At 41.0% G+C, this 21,610-nt stretch overlaps 2 protein-coding genes across 5 annotated transcripts in view; one reads left to right on the top strand and one right to left on the bottom strand.

Annotated features, from left to right (window-relative positions):
• The window catches only part of NFKB1 (nuclear factor kappa B subunit 1), a 56,698-nt gene extending 54,936 nt beyond the window's left edge, over positions 1 to 1,762 (top strand). Inside the window, exons 23-24 of one of the 2 annotated variants that reach the window (XM_082760203.1) lie at positions 29 to 206; positions 848 to 1,762. In XM_082760203.1, coding sequence (XP_082616329.1) covers positions 29 to 206; positions 848 to 1,035 — 366 coding nt within the window. In that variant the 3' untranslated portion in view covers positions 1,036 to 1,762. The remainder of the gene's footprint in view (positions 1 to 28; positions 207 to 847) is intronic. The other variant, XM_082760202.1, reaches the window with a different exon arrangement.
• Positions 47 to 21,610, bottom strand: part of MANBA (mannosidase beta) — a 51,772-nt gene continuing 30,208 nt past the window's right edge. Inside the window, exons 13-22 of one of the 3 annotated variants that reach the window (XM_082760204.1) lie at positions 20,066 to 20,230; positions 18,458 to 18,602; positions 12,791 to 12,933; positions 10,653 to 10,910; positions 6,076 to 8,503; positions 5,518 to 5,625; positions 4,731 to 4,840; positions 3,401 to 3,528; positions 2,254 to 2,339; positions 47 to 186 (exon numbers count right to left, since the gene is read on the bottom strand). In XM_082760204.1, the coding sequence (XP_082616330.1) occupies positions 8,279 to 8,503; positions 10,653 to 10,910; positions 12,791 to 12,933; positions 18,458 to 18,602; positions 20,066 to 20,230 (936 nt within the window). In that variant the 3' untranslated portion in view covers positions 47 to 186; positions 2,254 to 2,339; positions 3,401 to 3,528; ... (1 more) ...; positions 5,518 to 5,625; positions 6,076 to 8,278. The remainder of the gene's footprint in view (positions 187 to 2,253; positions 2,340 to 3,400; positions 3,529 to 4,730; positions 4,841 to 5,517; positions 5,626 to 6,075; positions 8,504 to 10,652; positions 10,911 to 12,790; positions 12,934 to 18,457; positions 18,603 to 20,065; positions 20,231 to 21,610) is intronic. The other 2 variants (XM_082760205.1, XM_082760206.1) reach the window with 2 other exon arrangements.

The raw sequence follows: 21,610 nt of genomic DNA, 5'->3' as shown, positions 1-21,610 counted from the left end.
GAGCATTTGCTGTCATCTTCTCTCTTAGGTTTCTGGTGGTACAATTGAAGAGCTGAGTGCTGCTTTGAGACAGATGGGTCACACGGAAGCCATTGAAATCATTCAGAACGCACAATCCATCTCGCAAAGGCAGCCTCACCAGGAGGACAACACATTAGAAGCTCTTCTTTCATCATCTCCACCCACCTTTGCGAAGAGGGACACAGGTAAAACTGACAGCAAAACATCAAGAGCTCCAAACCGTATTTTACTCCCCCCTGCCTGGCCATGTTAAGTAATGAAAACATTTTTTTTCTCTTGATGCAAACAAACACAGTAACTCCATCCTAGTCCAACCTTACCCTTTATAGAACATTGTTTGTTCAGTCATGGAATGAGCATTCACGCCTTTCAAAACTTTGCTTGTACATATTTGCCTCTTCAGCCTAATTTAACCTCTCAGCCTCTTTAACCCCTTAAAGAGGGGTTCTGCTGCTTTGCAACATGAATGGATTGCATTATGTAATTATTTTTTTTAAATAGCTGTTTTGAAAAATACTACTGAACTCTGTAATATGGTGACCGCTGTTCAAGTCATACCGAGACCTCATCACACCTTCAGCTTGAATATGGCTCTCTTGCAGTCAGACATTCCTTTTGGGGATCTTGCACAAATGACTGCGGCTGCTGATCAGATGTTCTGGTCAACTAAAAACATCTAGCACAGCTTTTCCCATTGCAATATCTAAAGCTACAGTTATTGTCCTATACAAGAGCTTTAACCTAGTGGGTTGTATTCCTGTTTTTTCAGGACATTGCTGAAGCAAAGCAAACCGTAATGCATCTCCCGTCTCTCTCTCTCTTTCAGGGGAAGTTTATAACAGCAAATTTCAAGACAACGAAAGCACATGCGACAGCGGTGTGGAGACCTCCTTCCGCAAACTGAGCTTTACTTACTCAGACTCTCTGAACAGCAAGTCTTCAATAACACTCAGCAAAATCAACCTCAGCTATGGACATGAAGGCTCAGTGCAAAGCAATTATATAGCTAACTAGCAATACTCAATTAGCAACATGCAGATACAGGAACACACGTGACGTTTAGAATTACACTGGCACCATCCTGGTCAGAGGGAAGTAAACTCACAACCAAAAACACTCTGGAGGAACCACACACGAACCTGAACCAATAGGAACTTCAGCGTGCAACACCTGGCCGTTGCTTCCTTCCTCAAGTGCGTTTAATTTTATCCACTTAACAAGCCACGTACCAGAACCAGGGCTCTACTGCCACATCAATGCACAGGACCAGACACTGAACGACTGACGGAGCTCTCCTGGCATGTGAGGATTTTCTTTTATAGATGAAAGTCACTCCTTGTTAATGCGTAATAGCAGCTCACTTAATACAAAGAGGTAAGGCACACAGAGCAATCAAAGGATAGTTTCTAGCTGCTCCCTTCATAATTTTTGCAGCACACTTGTCTGAAAAAAACTCATAGAATGACTGGCTAAGAAAAATCATGACTTCAATTGCAGCAATGACAACTCAGAGAGAAAAGAGAATCCTAAAGCAAAGAATCTTGTATAGTTCAAATAATGTATTTAAACTTAACTTTTGTGCCTCTTATTCAAAAAAAAAATCAAGTTTGGCATTTTCCTACTTGTAAATAGTTTTTTATATCAGTTCCTTTCAAAAAAAAAAAAAGTGTGCTTTTTAAAAGCTTATTTTTATTTTACTTTTATAATAAAAACCCAAAATGAAATTCCTTGTCTACACTTGCTGTCATTTTTACATCTTTCAAATAGAGTTACTGAAGATTTAGCATTTCAGTTTTAGGAATTGATACAAAAATAAGCTGATTTCACAGTACCTAAAATAAATGAAGGGTAGAAAGCCACTCGTCTTCAAGCTTGAGTATCTTTTACAGGATGAGACCAGGAGCATCAGCTACTGCTGAGCAGCTGTGCTTTGGAACTAAGCCTTTCGTTCATGTTCTTGGTTAGATCTCTTTGTGTAATTATGGCAGCACAGAGCCATTTATACTGAAACCAACTTTGGAGCATCTCAACGAAACCATAGAGAGGGTTCTTCCTTGGGCTATCTAAGAACTCTTCTATGACTGTTTCTGAGCAGTATTTCTTTTTGTTTCATGTAATTGCGGTGAGTGAGGTGGTGAGTAATGCTTACAGATGTTGGCCTACTAAGCATACAGAACAGGCATCAGATTTCATTATGAGAATGCAAAGCACCGTTAACACCGTACCACTTACTTGTAGTCCGCTGTCTTGACACAGAGGTGGAGCTCTGGCAGGGGTGTTCTTGGTTCACAGCAGTCTTCAGTAACCTGGTGTAGTTCCTGAGAAAAGTAATCAAAATAAACCTTGAGAATTTTTACTTTTTTTATCAGTATTTGCTGTAATGAATTAAGCCATGGTCAGTGAAAAAAAAGCTTGTGAAATCATTTCATATTCAGCTGAATTACGTCCAGAGAAACAGGATGCAGAACAGCAGAAATGCCATGCTTTCTTTCAGTTGTCATCTGTATAACCTACAGATGCAGTGTCGCAGGTAGGTGGATTTTTGTTCAATGAATGTAGTTGTCTGTTGCAACTATTTTTTTTATGCAGAAACAGTAAAAGATCTCATGTCCTGGGGCTGGAAAAGCTTTTTCAGCCCTATCAGAGTCAACGTACATTCTACTGTCACATAATTTCCAGCATAGCCCGGGGGGGTGGCAGAGACTTCCATCAAGGTTTCTACAGGTCACCAGGGCAAGCTGTTTGTTGATGAGCACCTTTTGCCTTACTTCTGGACCTGCTCTGCTTTCAAACCAGTAGAAGACGCTTGTGTCTGTATTTTCTTACCTACTTCATGGCCAAATGCTGCATAACTGTTACTCATCAGGTGAGTGATCATGCAACGAACAGCAGGAGAGCTGTCTGAGGCCCCCTGCGTTCACATACTGTAAGTGGCATGCCAGCTTCTTTCCTTGCAGTCCCTTTGCAGCAACTCCGTTTCAGTCTATTTAACAAAACAGGCTTCAGACTTTTTTTTTTTGGTTTAGCAATAGAAAAATATTAATTTAAAATAATTCTCATTAACTCAAACAGGAACACTAAACCTTCTGTGTGACAGAGTAAGGTCAGGTAACACACCAGCTTTTCCCATCTCCTTTAACCTGAGGCACTTTATGCATATGCTGCAGCCATGCAGTTTGTCAGGAGTAGGCAAGAGCAGGAGGCAGAACCCACCAGCAAGCCCAGGGCACACACAGTGTCCCGACACCCAGTAGGAGACACATTTGTGTCTTTTTGTGTCGTCCAGTCTGGCAGAGGGAACTCAGCAGAGAGCCCGCTGTTTACCTCAAGCAGCTCAGTTAAAATGCCCAAACACACAGCTTTGTGCTTTCTGCCTTACCTTTTATCCCTGGCAGTAGGTGGTCAGGCTGTACGGGGCACGCTGCCTTGTGCTGCTGGGAGTGCCAGAGCGCGCTGCTGCCTCCTCGCAGCAGTGAGGAAGAAGCAGGCACACAGAGGAACCGCGCTCTGCAAGACAAAGTACAAGCAGGGCAGACAAGTCTTAACAGAAAGATGTAAAGCTGCTGTGTTCTTCTTAACGAGTAACTACTACGAGAGACTGATATGCCTCACTAGCTCCCCTCAGACACAGATTTATCCTTACATCTGGAGCAGAAAGAAGTCCTACCCCTGTTTGCCAAGTGTGACAGAATGAACTAAAAAAAACAGGCCTGCAGGAGCTCACTGCCCGAGTGCTCCTGTCTAGAACTGGGTTATACAGAAACCTGCCTCACTCGGCACAGTAAGCTGAAGTGTGGACCTCGCTCCACCCCGCAGGCCTAGGAATTGTCCCTATCTACTCCACAGTACCTCTGAGGAACAAGAGGTTCTGGGCTATGGAAAGGCAGCCCGCGCCGTAGCGCTCTCTTCTAACATCACTGTGCAGGAAACCTGCTCTGCACTTGCATTAGCAAATAAAACACTGGAGATACGGCCAAAATGCATCAACCAACAACTTCAACCAGATCCTACGAAGCCTGCAGGGCAGTTTTGTCCCTCTGAGTGCCAGTCACACCTTGGCAGAGAATGCAGATACTGATCTGGAAATGCTTGCAATGCTCTAAGGGATCAATACCAAAAAAAGAAAGGTACTTAATTAAGCTTTTTCTCCTGGTCCATAGGGAGATGGAACCTTTGGGCATCCTCAATTAAGTTTATTATTAACGTATACATAAATTACAGTGAGGATCAGAATCTGAAAGAGTTCTAAACAATCTGCAGTTGTGGTAATTGGGATCTGCTACGTTATTTTGCTACTGCACTACAGTAACAGACACCAGAAACTTGTGGAACGGAGCAAAAATAAACCGACAACAGAACTCTACACATCTCTACGTTTGGTGTAAAAAGGACTATTCAGAAAGTTCAACTGACCTTAATTTTTTAGAGTCATTGCCGCAGCTGTAAGTTTCCAGTGTCATCTTATGATGTATTTAGACACTTGAAAGCTAAATGTGATAGTGGAAAGTTAGAGGCACTCAGAGATTCTGTAGACTGTGGAGAGGATCTTACTTGTGTGTAGTGGTATAGGAAGCATCTTTTCTCCCTTCTCTGAGCCAGTGAGGTGCTGTTTATCTGTGTTTAAGGAAAAAGAGCAACCCTCCCTCCCTTGGAGTGACAGGAACAATGATGACCATTCATTAGCTCAAGATGCAATGGTCAACACTCACCCAACAGCTTCCAGCTCTTCTGGAGCACACTCTTGTTGAAGTAGAGCAGTTCTGGAGTGACCAACAAAGGCTGTGTCCACATTTTTGCTGGATTCAGAAGATTCCTGCTGCTACAAGCAAAACCAGCACAAGTTAATCCCAGGAGATGCTTTTCTGTATTTAGGGTTATGAAGTAGTCTGATGCCCCACTTAAGCTGCCCCTGCCCTGCCACCAACACGGAACGGCTCCTGGCAGGAGACCCAGCTCTCCAGGAGCTCTTTCACAGGAAACCACCTGGGGGCTGGCTCACACCGCTGCTCCTTTACAGCTGGTGGAGAAGTGAGCTGGAGCCTGCTGGGTGCTTAAATCCTGGTACACAGAGAGTACACAGAGAGTACACAGAGATGCTCTCTGACCATCAGACAGGCCATTTCTGCAGGCCATGAATGGGCTCAGAGCAAAATCAGTGCCAGAGACCAGCTTGGGGACAATGAACTAATCAGCATCATACAGCTTTCTACCAAAACCTGTCTCAAATTCTGTTGTGGAAGGGTATTTGTTCCTCCTGAAGGGAACTCTTGACTGCTGCTTTTGTCATTCGTGGAGAACAGCCCAGAGGGAGCCCGGTGGGCAAAAAGCTTCCACTCTTCTGTCCATTAGCAAAAGCCATCAGCACAAGCTAACCCAGCAACCCCTTGAACAAAGAATCACGAGACTGCACTTCCAAAGAATTCTGACCAGGCTATTCCCCTCTACTGTTGCCACCAGTACTTTAAGGACACTGAGGACAAGCACCATGGCACTTACCAGACCCATTTCCCAGTCCTCCTGCGGATGATCCCCACCTGGCCATACAAGCGCAGCTGAGATTCTCTGAAGATCTCCTCATTTTTGCATTCCTGTCTTTGCCCTGACCTGAGACAAAGGCAGAACAATGTAATTAAGTACATAATTAATGTATTAGGTCACAGTATGGAACAGCAACAGTACTAAGGGGAAATGGACAACAAAGGCAGATGTTACAGCCACTGCTATGCTGGGAAGAAAGGAAATAGCACCTGTAAATACAAACCTGCTGCTACACCGCTAAACCAAAGGAATATATTAAGGATATTAAGACTGATGGAAGGGAATCTCTCCCATTAATTCTGCTTTCAGACCAGGAATTTGGCTTGAGCAATCACAAATCTTTGATTACAGTATGAATCCAAGTTTTCTAGCGAGAAGGAATGGGCGTAAGCTTTAGAGAGCCTCTGACCTTCAAAAATAATAATTAAAAATTTCTCTTAACCCTTTAATGCCAATACAGTAACTGAAAAAAAATATATCAAAAAGCATCTTACATAAGAACGCTCTGCTGTATACCTTTGCTGATGGGCACAGGGTGCACAGCCACTTCATTCAGTGCTGAAGAACCACGTCATATTCTTTCATGATTTTACCTGCAGTTCACGGCAGGTTAACCAAGTTCACAGCTATCCAAATTCCTGGTTGATGGCTTCTACAGATCTGAAAGATCTCTACTATGACTGAAACTTAATTTATATTCCAAGATGCACTCAGAACAAATATCATTGGTCTTAAGATAGTCCTTCCAATATCCTTTGAAGTAATTCTGTCAGTTTTATTTGTTTGACACTATCAAATGTCATTTTCAAACTCCAGCTAGATTTCCTGGAGACATTTCTACCTCAATGCAAGACAAAGACATTGACTAACCTGATACGCTGCAGTAATGTTTATTAATAATATTTATTCCGTATTTTCTGCACAGCAGTTGCTTTCTTCCATCCTTACCTTATCCAGACTCTGCTGCTGTTTGGATCCCACTTGAGCCCAGGACACTGAAACAACCCCGTATTTTTCTTATATTGTTGGCCCAAGATGCCTCTCGGGTCTCTCTTAAGTGCTGTTACTAAGTGTGTGCATTTTCTAACGGTTCAGTTTTACTCATGGCTATCATTTTCCCTATTTATTTTACATATTCTATAAATACTGGCACATACACATATTTTGATTACTTTTGTGTCTTTTTTCAACTAGAACAACTCTTTAATCAGAAAAGCTCTCCTTAGCTGTTCTGATCACCTACAAAAGCATTTGTAAGAGCTTCCATTCATCGTTTCCCTTTTATGTCCAAGTTTTTCCTCTTGCTGAGGACTAGGTCAGTTTTGGTTAACGAACCATTCAACAACAGCCGCAGATCACCGAGCATCAGTCAACGTGCTCATCCGGTTGCCGTTAAAACTGCAATCACTGCAACAAAGCAGCCCTTCATTTCAGCTTTTCGGACTGACCAGTGAATGGGACACGCACGCACCCTCCCCACACGTGCTCCAGACCCCAGCACCAGCAGCACGCGCCACCCACACGGTGCTTTCACTGCGAAGGTGGTGAAAAACTGTCCCCAGCACAATTCGGTCAAACACTTTCCGCTCTGAAGTGCTGATTCTGCTCGGTGCTGCGCAGGAAAATGTGGCTGCGCTGTGGCAGGTGCCCTGTGGAACCCCAGCAAGATCCCAGTTGTGTTTCAAACCTCCTCAGATACACAGGACCAATGTTTAGCAACCTGCCTGTGGCACGGCTCCACGGCCTGGGCTTCATGAGAGCCAAATCTCCAGCTGTTGGCTCTGCAGACTGCTGCAGCCCCCTACCCTGAAGCACATTTTCTTTGTATCAAATGCCCAAGTGAGACATTTCCACGGGAAACCAAAACATTTTAAAAACAACTTGTTCAAAAACAGAGTAAAAGGTGAAGCACCGTTACCCTGCACGGCCTAAGGAGCATAATGTGCCACCAGATCTCATCATGAGTAAACGCTGTCTTCTACAGGGAACCCACACACTGAGCTATTTAAGATATTCAGGGTTTCCTTTGATGATGTCCATGTCATGTTTCACAGGTAACACACACATGAGAGGTTAAAAAGACACAAGCCAAAACATAAAACCTAATTATGACACAATTTGCTTGATAGACAAATCTAAGCCAACCCCTCTGGAAGGAGAGGAGGCCCTGTGCCTCTTGTAGAGAAAAGGGAACCATTTATAACTCTGTGATCCTCACACATGACCATTTCTTCTCTCCACCGCCTCCTTTCTCCTTGCACCTTTGGCCAACTCTTCTCCTCTCCCTTTTCCTACAGCCAGACACGTCTCACACCACATTATCCAGGAAAAAATATGGGGTTTTACAAATAGGGTGTGGAGGTACATATTTGTCCTCCCTCTTACTTATGAGATATCCACAACCCTGTGATTCTTCTCAAGTGAACTGGAGGACTCAGGCTAGCTCTCTTGCATCAACTGACCCCACCCATTTTTATGTGGGACATATTTTTCCAGTTACCTGACAAAGCCTCACTTTCAATGCATCATATGTATTATAAGCAAGCTTTGTTGTTGGTATCTTTACATTGAACCAGCAGTTAAAATTCACACAGGACAGGAATGGACAATATATTCTCCAGTCAGCTCATCTCATACACCACACTTCTACTTCAGTCAAATTCTTCTGAGTTTTTCCTCTTCCTGTTTCACTTCTTTCTTTCACACTAGAAAGAAATCCTCAGGCAACGTCCATCAGAGATGTCAAGGTGAGCGACTTTTCTAGCTCTTCAGCACTGGTAGGCTCCCAAGGATAAAACACAACCGCTTTCTTCTTTTCGATCATGAGGAAACCGTTGTCACTAAATCTGCCTTTTATACTCCCTACATCCAGAGTCACAAAAGGAGCAATTGCAGTTGTCTGGAGATCAAATACATAAACGTCATCTTGTTGGGATACAGCAGCCTGGAAGAAAGAAAAAACGAAATATGTATAGATTTTTATACACACACACATATTAAGAACAACCAGTTACTCTCAAAATGGGAAAGGGTTCTCTGTCAGTAAACAGACCGTGAAAAAACACAGTTTATCAAAATTATTTTTCTCTTCTAATTCTCTTATTAAAATACATTCTGGAACAACAGGTCAAGCCAACAGGTTTAATATATAAGAATCATGCAAAAACTGCAAACATTGGTTACAGCCTTCCCACAGAATACTAGAGATTGTGAAAAAGTGCCATGGACTGTTATCACTTCACTATTTTCTTTTGAAAATAACCAAATAAATGGTAATCTGATTTGTACCTAGTACTTGTATCCTATACTTACTGCAGTGATAGAGGTTTGCCCTTTTACCACCATACTTCACCCATAACCTATAAATTCACGCTCTGAAGTAGTTGGTCTTTGCGGTTACATCGGTAACAGAAGCACATAGATGCAAAAGATGATAAAAATAACAGAGGCAGTCACCTCATCTTAATGGAACAGGGCAGTGAAAGCTTTATGCTGCGTTTAGAAGGCAGCTATGATGTAAAATACCAGGACATGGCTTAATGCTTTATATTAAGTTCTATGAGCAGTTAATCTCTCTGAGGTTTAAAAGCACGACCAGGATGCATTTTCAAGGAGCAGCCTCCATTCCCCATCATTAAACATTATGCCACATCATTTTCAAATACTCGGTGACTACATGTAGAAAGCAAACAAGAGCAGAAAACACAACCTGCTTAAAAGAAAAACAATGCTATTAATTTTTCAGAAAAAAACACACGTGCTTTGCATTTTGTGCTTTCTGAAAAAAACACTGAAGGAATACTGTGAAAAGTAGCACTTGGATGAGGAATATATTTGAAAGTCTAGTTAGATTGTTAGTAACTATGTATAGAAGTGCCAGCTTCTCACGAAACAGAATTATTTTTTAAATCACAGCTGCATATGCTCTTAAAATAACTCCTCTGCATTTATCCTTGCTAGCTATCCTTATTAGCTACTACTGCAGAGACAACACAGCCATGGGAAAAAGGAGAGAGATCTCCCAACGGTGCTCCAGTTGCAGAGCTTTTATTATTGGTGATGTCATCCACAAAAAAAACCCGCATGACTCAGACTCCAGATTGTGCCACCAGCTGAAAAAAATAAAAAACAAGCTGATTTCTTTCCTTTGTATACGGAGGAGGCAGGCCGTGCTGCCGTGAAAGAGATAAGAGGGGAAAATCTAGCCCATTTTCTTTTTGTAAAGCAATTATGCTGGTCCAGATTTAAAGAGATTAAAGACCTCTATTCCCCCCTTGTTTAGTTTAGCTCTAAAAAGCAAAGCTGCAGTTTGGAAACCTCATGTGAGAAGGCACAGGTCGCCATCCGGCCACTCTGCTGATTAAGAATTTTGCAGTAAGATTTACAAACAAAAAGTGAAGCTTAACCAAATGTGCCTGTACACATACGCAGAGCAGGCTTGCTAGAAATTGAAGAAATCTAGGGAAAAGCAGCAAATGGAGTAAGTGAATGTTACGCAACACTCTGATGCTTTTTGTGCCTGTTCAGAGGACTGCCACACTTCACAGATATTATGAAATAATCACTATTATGCAAATCAGAACCCCCTCGCTGGAGGGCAGGGATTTGCAGGAGGAGGAAATGAGCATGCAATATTGCATGTTAGCCATGGCACACTGATCTCAGAGTCTGAGCACTTCAAGAAGAAATACCGTTGACAATACTCCACATACCTAGTACTGACCTATGCTGCTGTTTGCAAACCAAAAGCACTTGTTACAATGCTATTTGCTGCCTAGAGACAAAAAGAACGAAGGGAGCAATGCTGCAGCAGTGAGGTGAAAGAGGGAAAACAAGTGAAAGGGAGACTTCATTATTTAAAAAAAAAAACAAAACTTTATACATTAAAGAAGTGTTATTCAGATATGCATATCATGGCACAGAGGGGAAAAAAACAGCACAATTTAGAACTCCTCTACATGGAATCTAAACTTGCCACAGCTAGAGAGACAGAACATTGAGTGGAAGCAGGCACTGCTTGCCAGCAGGCAAGCAACTCAAAATACTGAGACTAGCAGAACCAAATGCTGTAATTTAGCATGACTGATGCTTACACTAAGTTGCGCCTTTTCCAATCCGACAGCATCCTTCAGGGATGAGAGGAAGTGGTGATTTGTGGGGCTCCGGAGCCCACCTTCTCCCACAAGATAAAAAGTAACAACGCAGCTTTTCCTGGTGCAATTCCTGCATCTTTCCAGCAAGTCGTTTATGGGCTCCTTGTAGATGGGGACAGCACTTTGTGCTCTAACAGTCACGCCGTCTTTGGCAAGGGTGCAGACCGGCTCCAGAGAACTCCATGAGTGCACGGTGACCTATCAGGCATGTTGAGAGAGCACAAAGCTTAGCAGAAGAGAAATTACATCTGTGAAAACAACCCAGCACACTAGGTTTCCCATCAGTCATAGGAAGAGATGCTCTCCTGACAGAACCAGCCAATTTTCAACTCTCATAGAAAGAAACTTTACAAAGGTTTAAACAATCAATACTGAATAATAATGAGATTGTTATATAAACCTAAGTCTGTTTCAAACAACCTGGATCTGCTACTCTTTCTGATCTGCAAGGCTTTTTGTTTTTCTCCAGGCTCCTTGAGAGGAGGGCATTGACAATTCCTCTCAAGGGTGTGCTGGGAAATGGAATTACTTGGCTCTTTTTCCTCCTCTGCCTGATTAAAAAAGTGAAACAAAGGATTTTCTTGAAATTGCTCCGTGTTATTTGATGTAACCCAACTGGGTAATCTAGGGCTTCTGCACAATCACTGTTAAACAGAAGCCTGCTGCATCATCTTAAAAGGGACTTCAGAAGTTATATTAAGACAGTAAAATATACATACCCAGAGATCACGCATGCATTATGAATACACCCTTACATTTCAAAATGCATAATTTGGAAGACAGGCACTTAATGAGAATGACAGAATTCTCTCCTTAAATATTTTAGGTTGGTTTTGGACCTTAGCAGGGTTCTGCAGTCAGAAACATATCTTGACTCCAAAGCTTGACTCAAAAGTTTGAAGTTCCAAAATTTCTTGAAGTGCTAAATGCAATATTCACTGGAACTAGCCTGCTACCAATGCATTTTCTGATTTTATCCGAAAATTTTAATTTAAGTCTGTGACAATAACTCAGACCAGAAATGAACAATTCCTTTAATTACAATCCTAATCTAAAAACTGACGATCCAGAAATGACAAACATTTTCCATACTGGAGGCTGTCAGTTGCCAAAATCCTCTCCAGAACAGAGATATGAGCTGATTTAAAATATATATATGTATATATATATATTGAAAACAAACAAAACCTACTAAACTTATAAATCTGAAAATTCATCACAACCTACCAGACAGAGCAGTGAAATAGTAATAGACATACTCAGAATATTAGTTCTGAACCAACTAGTGAGTCACTCCTTATCTCTAGGGCTCTTTTTCTATCCTTAGCTTTTTCACATGGGAAGCTCTTTATGTCAGAACTGTATCTTGCAATACATAATGGCAACTGAATTCACTTGGAGTCTGGTTTGCATATAATTAACAGCAATAAAACTTAGGAAACTGAAAAGTATAACTGTGTTCTACAAGGCAACTCAGCAGCCCAAATACTATCTCAGAAAACCTACCACTTTCTATAGCAGTGTCAGAAGACACAGTAAAGGCATCAAGTGTAAAATGGTGATATTGCATAGGTGACCCTGCAGTTAAAGCACACCTAGATGTTTTCTTGGTATTTCACACATACCAAAAAAATATATATATATATAGTTATTTTCCCAAAGCAGTGTGGTTTAAGTGCTGTCGAGTGAAGGTGTGATCCTTTTTTCCCCCCGCTTTAGCTCATCAGCCTAGTTCTAACACCCAAGGAACAGATGAAGTAATGAGGTACCATTTTACAGACCTGGTTTATTTAACCATAAATCCCTACAAGATTGCAACAGAATAGTGAGCTTCAGGCCTACACCTACAGGCACTTAGTTCCTTGTTCTGTGAAACAGTGCTCAGTACTGTAACAACAAACAAAGGGCAGTATTGCCCCTAAGAATATTACAGAATGCCATGAATGGCATCCCATTGTGGTTGGGAATGGACTTCCTGAGTTTGTCTATATGAAGATGTGCTCATTTCAGTTTCGTTCATTCAGTAGCTGACGTTCTACAAGGAGGGACACAAGGGCAGTTGGAGGGCTGTCCCTTACCTTCAGAGTCAGCTCGTGGTCCGTGTGAAGATCTGAGACACCGTAGATGTTCAACACGCCTTTGTCTTCATACGCCACAGGCAGCAGCGGGGCAAAGAAGTGCTGGGCAAAATAATGAAGCAGCTTCCACTTACCACCGTACTCTGGAAAGGGATAAAACATAGAAAGACCCAGATGAATCCAACATTATCTTGGCACAGGATCCTTTCCTGTGCTCTCAAGTTCTGCTATAGCAATACCATGTCATCACCACCCTTTTTCACCTCTACCAGGTGCAGAGAACGACCAAAGTTAATCTTGTTTCCTTCCAGACAAGGCTCACCTCTGGAAGGAATCTGATGCTCTTCCAAGCTTTTTATGATCTTCACCAAAAAGTCACATTTTTTAAGTTTCCACCCTATCATTGATATTCTGCCATCCAATTAAAGGAAGACTTCTACACAAGTGACATTAACAGAACTGACACAGCGTACCACGTGGCAAACAAGCAGTTAGAGCATCTGGACAAACACAAAGACACTGGTGGCACTGCCACCAACTCCCACCACTGTAAAGAAACCGATAATAGTCTGATTAATCTCTCCTCCCCTTTCATCAGTTCTCTTTCAGTTCTTCCCTAGAACATCAGGAACAATGAAGCCCAAGTTCTCAAAACAAGGGCAACTCCTAAGTTAGGCAAAATTAATTTACTGAAGTCTAGAGACAACGCTTACTGTATGGGATTTAGTTAAGCTCATGTTGCAGACACGCCAAACAGTTTGCTCTGCTTATTTAATGGGAAGCTGTACCTCATTACTTTTAATAATTTGATAGTCTGTCATTAACAAGCTGGAAAAGCATCAAACCTCGTCTGCTCTTCAAAAAAAAAAAAAAAAAAAAAAAAACAATTTTGCCAGATGCAACACTGCCATACAGACATTTTGAAAGAGGAACCATTTCCATTCCTTTCTCTTTTCATTGTGCACCCAGCACCCAATGTCAGCACTTTCACTCTCTGCTTGGCTGCTATCTCGTCATTCAAACAGCACTAAAAAGAAGCAGCAAGTCAGCTGCATAACCTCACGAGGAAAGAAAACTTAAGATACCAGCTTCACTTGTGTTTCTGGCTCTTTGTTTTACACAACAGGTTTAGAGTTCAGGGATGCTGGAAGAAGATTTCCAGTAACGTGCTTGTGTTGGAACCAATTACCTTGCTGTTTTGGTGCTCGTACAGCGCTCTCTGCACTTACAAACACCTCGTAATTAAGGACTTCACATCCAGAGTGATGTAGGTCTTTACAGGGTGTGTTTGTGGCTTTCACCAGGCAGACCTGGACATGCTCAGCCTGCACTCCACGCAGACATGAATGAAATTTATGGAGAACAAAGTGTGTTAGCTCCAGCTCAGCACCCTGCACATCACCTCGTGTTAAGCAAGCTCACTAGCAAACTGCTAGACGGGTGAGCAGACAAGAAAAGCTTGTGTCTGCCTGGACAACCCGTACAAAATTGAATTGGGCTAAAGATCAGACTGCTGCCAACAAAACAGCACTGGCATTCAAGCTACCTGGACTGAAGCAAACTGAAGAGATGAAGCCTGAAGGAATACTTCAGGAGAGGCTGCAGAGTTTCTTCAAAACAGTTTGCTAAACTGATGAACATCCCATGTTGGTGCTGCTCAGCACAAGAAAAAAGCCATGCTGTTGTGTTCCAAGGACAACTTCTGGTATAAAGCATTGGTGGTCTAAAGGACAACTCCTCCAAACACCAAGGAGCACTAACCAGTTATTTTTCAGAGCCACAGAACCTAAGAAGATGAGAAATTTGGACTGGAGATGGCTTATTCGAAGCACCAAACCGCAAGGCTGTATCTGATCTGAAAACTATAAGCAACAGTCTTTGAGAAACGAGCACTGTGCCCAAGCTCAGGCTCTGGGAGAGGCTGAACTTTCTGAAGCCCTCAGGGCTGCCACAAGACTGTCAGGAATTTGAGTTGTCAGGGCCATAGATGCTGCTCGCTGCAGGCCTCAGACAGGGCCCACCATGACTGCAGACAGGACACCCAATATGGGCTGAGGTTTCAGGGCCTGCTGACTTGAATTTTTTTCTCAGCTTTACTGACATGATGAAAACCTAGTCTTTACTGTCTTAAATACAAAAATGAACAATGCAATTGAAGTAGAGCAGTTTCTGTTACTTCGAGTAGTGTGAAGTCCCGTTTATCTTGTAATGGGTCCTACCCTCAGTTTTCCCCGTGCCTTCATTTCTGACTGGTTTCCATAATCACGACAGCTGCTGGAAGGACAGACAGCTTTTCTCCCTATGCAGCAAATACAGAGATCCTCAAAGAACTCGCACAGTGGAGGAAACCATTCAGAGTAAACTTGGCAACATACTTTCACAAGGAAAAAAACAACCAAACAAAAAGCTCAGTAAACAAGAGCAAACAAACCACAGGATTAGAAGTTTTTTACCATTTCAAAACTCATCCTAGGCTTCAACTACTACAGCTATTGTTCTGGGATGTTTACGACACCACCCGTCTGTTTACCTGAAGCCGGCTTTTTAAGGTTGGCATTTCCCTTCCCCAAAAGCCTACAGCCCCTTTGAAGAACAAAGCTCCACTGCTGGAGCAGTTTCACACAGGAAAGGACTTCCAAAGATAACTTCTCCAGCAGCAGGACCTCGGTAACAGAATTGTCCAAGTAATTTCAGTCAGCGCAGAGGACCGAAAGTTCACTTGTTACAAAAGCCTCATCTTTCAGATCATCTGTTGCCTTCATTTCCTTAAGATCAGTCATATTTCTTGATTTAAAAATTAGGCAATTTGCACATAAAATACTCTCCCCACCCCCAAAATGGAAAGAAATGCAGAGATCAAGTAGTTATCATGAGATATTTCTGGGTTTAAACTTTCCTGTAACAGGCCAGCATACCCAAAAGCAACAGTCCAAAGTTATCTGGAACAGACCTGAGGTGGTTTCCTCCTCCCCTCACATTTAAACAAATTATTGAAGAGATCCACGTTCCCCATTTTCTTCCTGATAATAACATGGGGTCTGTATTCTTTGTAATAACAAACTTCAGATCAGGAAACTAAAATTAGGTTTGAAAAGAGACCCTGGTACGCTCTTTTCTGGCTGTTCCCTGAAGCCTTTTAGACTCATAGCAGGAGTGAGAACAAACTGTTCTTCTCCCTGGCATGGATTTTAAATTAATCACTTGAAATCATTAAATGCAACCTGAGAAACATGCTGCTAGCTCTTTCCTCGCATCAGCCTCATGAATTCAGATCTATTATTCTCCATAATAGCCTGTGGTTTCAGCTCACCGGGGGTTTGAATATTGAACCTGCAATAAAAGCCAGTTATCTCTTCCAGGGAATCTCATGACAAGCAGTGGGGCACCTCGAGGTGACGCTGTGTGGGAGGGTGATAAATTGCCACGTGCGTCGCAGCACTTCCCAAAACACACTACAACGGATGCTAAAACACAACTGGCTTCACAACCAGCTGCTAACAAACCAAATCCAGTTGTGGTGAAATATGTTTCGTTCTGAACTGAAGGCAGAAGTCCTGTGCTGTCTTTTCATTCAATTCCCAGCAAATATTTTTAAGTTAAGTTAGTGAGATGTGTTTGCTATCCTTTTCCCTCCCCATTTCATGAGGAAACACTTCCGCTTGGTCCAGGAAATTATGCAAGTCCCTCCACGGGTCCCTGTGAAGTAACAGATTTAAATAAGCAGCGCTTTGGTGATACCACTGTGCCATCTAACAAGATGCAGAGCCATGTTTTTGAAGTGCAAATAAAACTAATTTCCCTGAAGTTTTGCATAATTTCTGCCATTAGCATTTCAAAAATCCCTCTACCACAGTGCCTAATTAAATGAATATTAAACCTTTCCTCATTCCACTGAGGGAACAGAAGGAAACAAAGGGACAGCTGCATCTCTGCTCAGCTTCTTTTCTGCAAACTAACTTCAACAACACATGAATAATTCAAATATTTGATGTATTTTCTACAATGACATCAGCACTGTACTTAAGAAGACATATTTATGGTCTTCACAATCACTTCATCTATCAATACACCTGCCTTTACAAAGAGGCATTTTTCCAAGTATCTTTTTCTTCTGAGGCACTGAAAGCCCAAGATTGTCAGTAACTGCTAGAATCATAAAAATAAACATCGGGATATTTGGACTACAAGTACAAGAACAGAAAGTCCAGGAACGTGACCATTATAGCCAGACCACTGTCTTAATGTTTGACTAAAATAGTCTGTTACTTCTACTACTTTGTTAGCCTTTGTTGGTGCCCGCTGTTTTGCTTGGATGAATGAAGAAAAAATGAGAGAAGGACAAATGACTCTCAGAGAGCTAAAAAGAAAGACAGGTAGGGTGGGGCAAGTTTCTAAAACAAGACCAAATGGCATTTTGTAATAAGGAAAGATCCAGAACTTAACACTAACTCTTAGTGACTTCCAGATAAAGCGTACAAAACACGAAACACAGCCACTTCCTTCATACCACACATTCCTCTCCTATTTCTTATTGCCTAAGCAAGTTCTCTCTTCATATATCTGCTTCCTCCATTTTGGTGCTCTGAAAATAATATATATGAAAAGAATAAAAGGAGATACCACGTGCAGTTTAGCTACATAGCATATTAGCAAAATAATTTAGCTACAAAGAGTGATTCACCTCACCTGACACTAAGTTGGACACCAAATCTCAGCTACTCATCTTGCCTGTAAAGAGTTTCCCAGAAGCTATGCTGGGTGAGAGGTATCATACAAAGCTCTGGTGAAAATCACATTGTGCACGGAGAAGATAGTTTCAACCCACTTAATATACAGCTAAGGACACCATCAGATCATAAATCCCATCCTGCTTCGAACAGGATGATAGTTCCACAGGTTTTGGACAACGTGCTACTGCCACTGAAGGGAGTTGTTTTGATCGTTTTACCTCAGGGGACACAGTGTCACCAAATCTGTTGGGATTATTATGGAAATCATAATTTTATGCATAGCTGCTCCTTCTTATCTTATCTCACTAGCTGTCTTTCTGTCCATTCTCATTCAGGGTGACTAGGTGCTCACGTGCACCAGTATAACTAAGTCAACTACTACCATCAGGGATTTCTAGGCCCTTCTGGAAATAAAATTTCTTAGAAATTTCCAATTTTAAAAGAATTTTTGCAAAAAATAAATACAAAATTTCTCTGGAAAATGGGGCTGTGCTCTCATGGTTAACCATTGCTGCTTCCTAGTAGACAGCTTTATCCTTCTTCAATCATCTCCTTATTTTCTTTGGAAAAACCAGAATACCACTTAATGACAAACGTATTTTCAGGAATTAAGAATTAAATATAATTTTAACTTCTCTACACTAAACCTTTCTAAAACACTGTTTGAGTTGCTGGCTGCAAAATCTGAACTTAAAGAGCAAAACTTCCGAAGGAAAATAATTGCTTTTTTCATTACCCTCGTCCACAGACTATTAGGATGACCCTGTGTAAAACACTTTTCTGGAAAGCATTTCTCAACGATGGACAGACACACGCTTAAATTGCGCAAAGTGACCCGAGAGAGAGTGCAGAGCCTTGCTTCTTATTCTGATGTTTCCAGTTGAGCAAAACAAAGACTGACAGCTGGTGCATTTTATCAGACTGTTGCAAAACTTACCCAAGGAAGCCCACGAAGGTGCTTGCCAGATGTCATTGAGTTGCCAATACAGAGCACCCATTGTGTGACCTTCTCCGTTGATTATTTCGCTTTGACTAAAACGATAGAATTCAGTTTCTGCCTTTGTACACTGAGCCTGCATCACCTTGGTCAAGAAATACATTAAAAAAAACCAGTTATTTTTAGTGTGCTTTGCTTTCAAAGCATATGTGTATATATTGACTCGTAAAACAGGTATCACAGCAACGGCACACAACTTCAAACACATGCAATACACAGTTCCAGCATACATTCTGTCCTCCCTCCCCACTTCATCTTTAATAAAACATTTGCTGTAATTTTGCATTGGCGAGGTTCTCAACAGAAGCCAAAGAAGCAGTTATTTTCTTCACAAAGAATGTTACTAGGCCGAGGAGCTATTAAAGGAAGTCTCAAAATGAAGAGAAGAAGTTCTTCTTTAGGAAAGCTCAAAGGTAAAGAACACTTCTAAGTTAACTATTAGAGCCAAGTTAACTCTCCTTATCTGTTTTGCTATCATCATTCTGGTATTCTTAAATTGTTTAGCCTGTTAATGAGGCCTCAACAGACTTAACCCTGCAGAAACTCTCATAGCATTCTGAGTCAAGACCTCACTGTGCAAGTTTACCCCTGCTTTCAATTTCACAGCATCATCTATCCTTGTTCTCCTGTCATCAGTGCTTAAAGTTCCCCAGCTGTTTTGTTTTTATATAAAACTTGCTGACAGCAGCTCTCAAACATCAAAAACATAGTGAATGTGCAGTTATTCCCAGCAAGAGTGTTTCTGAAATTCTTGGAACACAACAAAAAACTAATAGCACTTTAATCTTGCTTAGCAACATTGAAAAGTTACTTAACATTATTTATTAGTCACATAAAAATCACAAAGAAAAAAGAAGTAAGCATGAGGCAAACTTACTTCAGATGAAGAGCAACATATAACCTACTTAATTGAAAAAATCAAAGTAGATTCTCTAAAACATAAATATTAGAGTTCATAACAAAACAAAAGCTACCAATGATCGCATTCACAGACAGCTGCATTCTCTACAAATAGTTTTGTTTCAAAAGCTAATGTATTTCTTCTGGCAAAATCGGAAACAATAAGCCTACTGGGGCCACATGAAAAGCAAAACATACCCTGTCTACAACAGGGAATAAAGCAGAGTAGCCCCAGGAAGAACTGCGTTCCAAGAAAAGTCCAACATATCCCTGCATGTGCCCTCCTGAGGACAGGGAACAAAGTAGCACATGCAGCCAGGCTCTCTCTTGACTGAGCTCGTTTCTGGGAAATTCCCCATGAAGTATTCCAGCCCTTCTCTCATGAAAATTACAGTCTTTCCAACAAATGAGAGACAAGCTACTTCCAAATTAAACTGGACTCTCCAATGCTTCAATGCAGAATGTTTCTGTGTGACTGAACGTTGTATAATAGAACAAAATCAAAGAACCACAAAATGGCTCAGAGGTTGGAAGGGACCTTAAAGATCACCTAGTTCCAACCCCCCTGCCATGGTCCAGTTTGAGACACTGATAGTATCTGTTGGAACCAGCATGAACAGCTCCTTATATTGAAGATATCACTGTTACCTGAGTGAGGTAGATTGTATCTTTGAACTTTTTTATGGGATCTGTCGTCTGGGGAAGCTTGAAATGATACCCAATCTGTTGAAGCATCTGGTCATTGCCATTTTCATGGTGCTGTCGATGGAGAGAAAAATTGCTTGTGTAGGACCAGTCCTCAGTGGAGGAAACCTTTTAAAAAACACAAAAGTAAAATATCTGAATGAAAACATGCAGTGAATTCACATTTTGCATTTAATGACTGACAGGATATTCAGGAAAGGTTTTCTATTACACTCTGCTGGCATCGCCAAACACCTTTAACATTGGTAATACATTTTTATATTGCAGCCATGCAGAAATTTTGAGTAAGTAACACCTTTTGCTAACACTCTTTTGTACAAACGCATGAAAACAGACACTGCTGATGAACCTGCAAGAGTAATGCATAGTTTACTGGCATGAAGCTTATTTGTTCTTCAGTTTTCGACAAAGGGACCTCAAAGATTCCCATGGGTTTGTATCAAATCAGAAACACCCTAGATTAAGATGAAAGCATGTACTCTATTCAAATATATCTAGGCATGTTTGGTGTCTTAGAAGGAAAGAACCCACATTCTTTCCAGGGTTAATAAGTATCAGAAGCTAGAAGGACTATAAATTCTAATAAAATGCATTCAAAGCCTGCTATAACAATCTACCTCTGGAAACAAATGATCGTGATTTTTTATTATTTTTTTTTTCAACTAAGGACAACAACAATGCAGTATCGGTCATACAGCTATGACTGTCAAGCTTTCATTGTAATTACCACCTCTATAAAATCTTTTATTTAAATTTGTTCATTTTAGGCTGGATAGATTGAAATATTTTCATTCTCATTAATTTGGATGATCGTACTGATTATGTCCCAAATAATATTTTTTGTCCAGCAAACTGAAAGGAATGTTCTGAACTTTTAGACATATGCACAGGTATCAACATTAAATACATCTCTCCCTGAATAAATGGGAAAACAGCATGATATCTCTGCTTGAACTACAAAAATAAGATAGAATATACAGTATCTTGATTTAATAGGAGACAAAAACAAATCCTTTTAATTTTATCTTTATGTATTGCATATAAGCAAGTAACTTGAAAAAGGAATAAAAAACGTAAATAAAAATAAAAGGTAAATAAAAAGATAAAAGAATAAAAATCAATAATTTTTAGAGTTCAGCACAATTCAGCACTGGTTGGGTTTCTTCTGTGTCTAATTGACCCATACCCTTCAATACAGCCACTGAAAACAGATGCAACAATCATTACTATATATTAAATAGAATTGATATTAAAATTAAAAGTCTTGTAACATTCTCTCATCTACCATGCAAAGCCACCTAACTTTTTATTACTAGGTCACAATATTGCTTATCTTTTATAGTTCACATCCAATGGGAGAAGAGCCACCAAACAAGCAAATCTGAAATTAAGTTAGTAGCCAGGGTCAAGCAGTACCTTAACATTTCAATCAATACAAGCTTCTCCATTTGAAGAGCTCATTAAAGTGTCGCTTACTGGTTAAGAAAG

This window comes from Aythya marila (assembly GCF_965140915.1).
Source record: "Aythya marila genome assembly, chromosome: 4".
Taxonomy (NCBI): Eukaryota; Metazoa; Chordata; class Aves; order Anseriformes; family Anatidae; genus Aythya; species Aythya marila.
The sequence above is the reverse complement of the archived record's forward strand: the minus strand, read 5'-3'. Positions and strand labels throughout refer to the sequence as shown.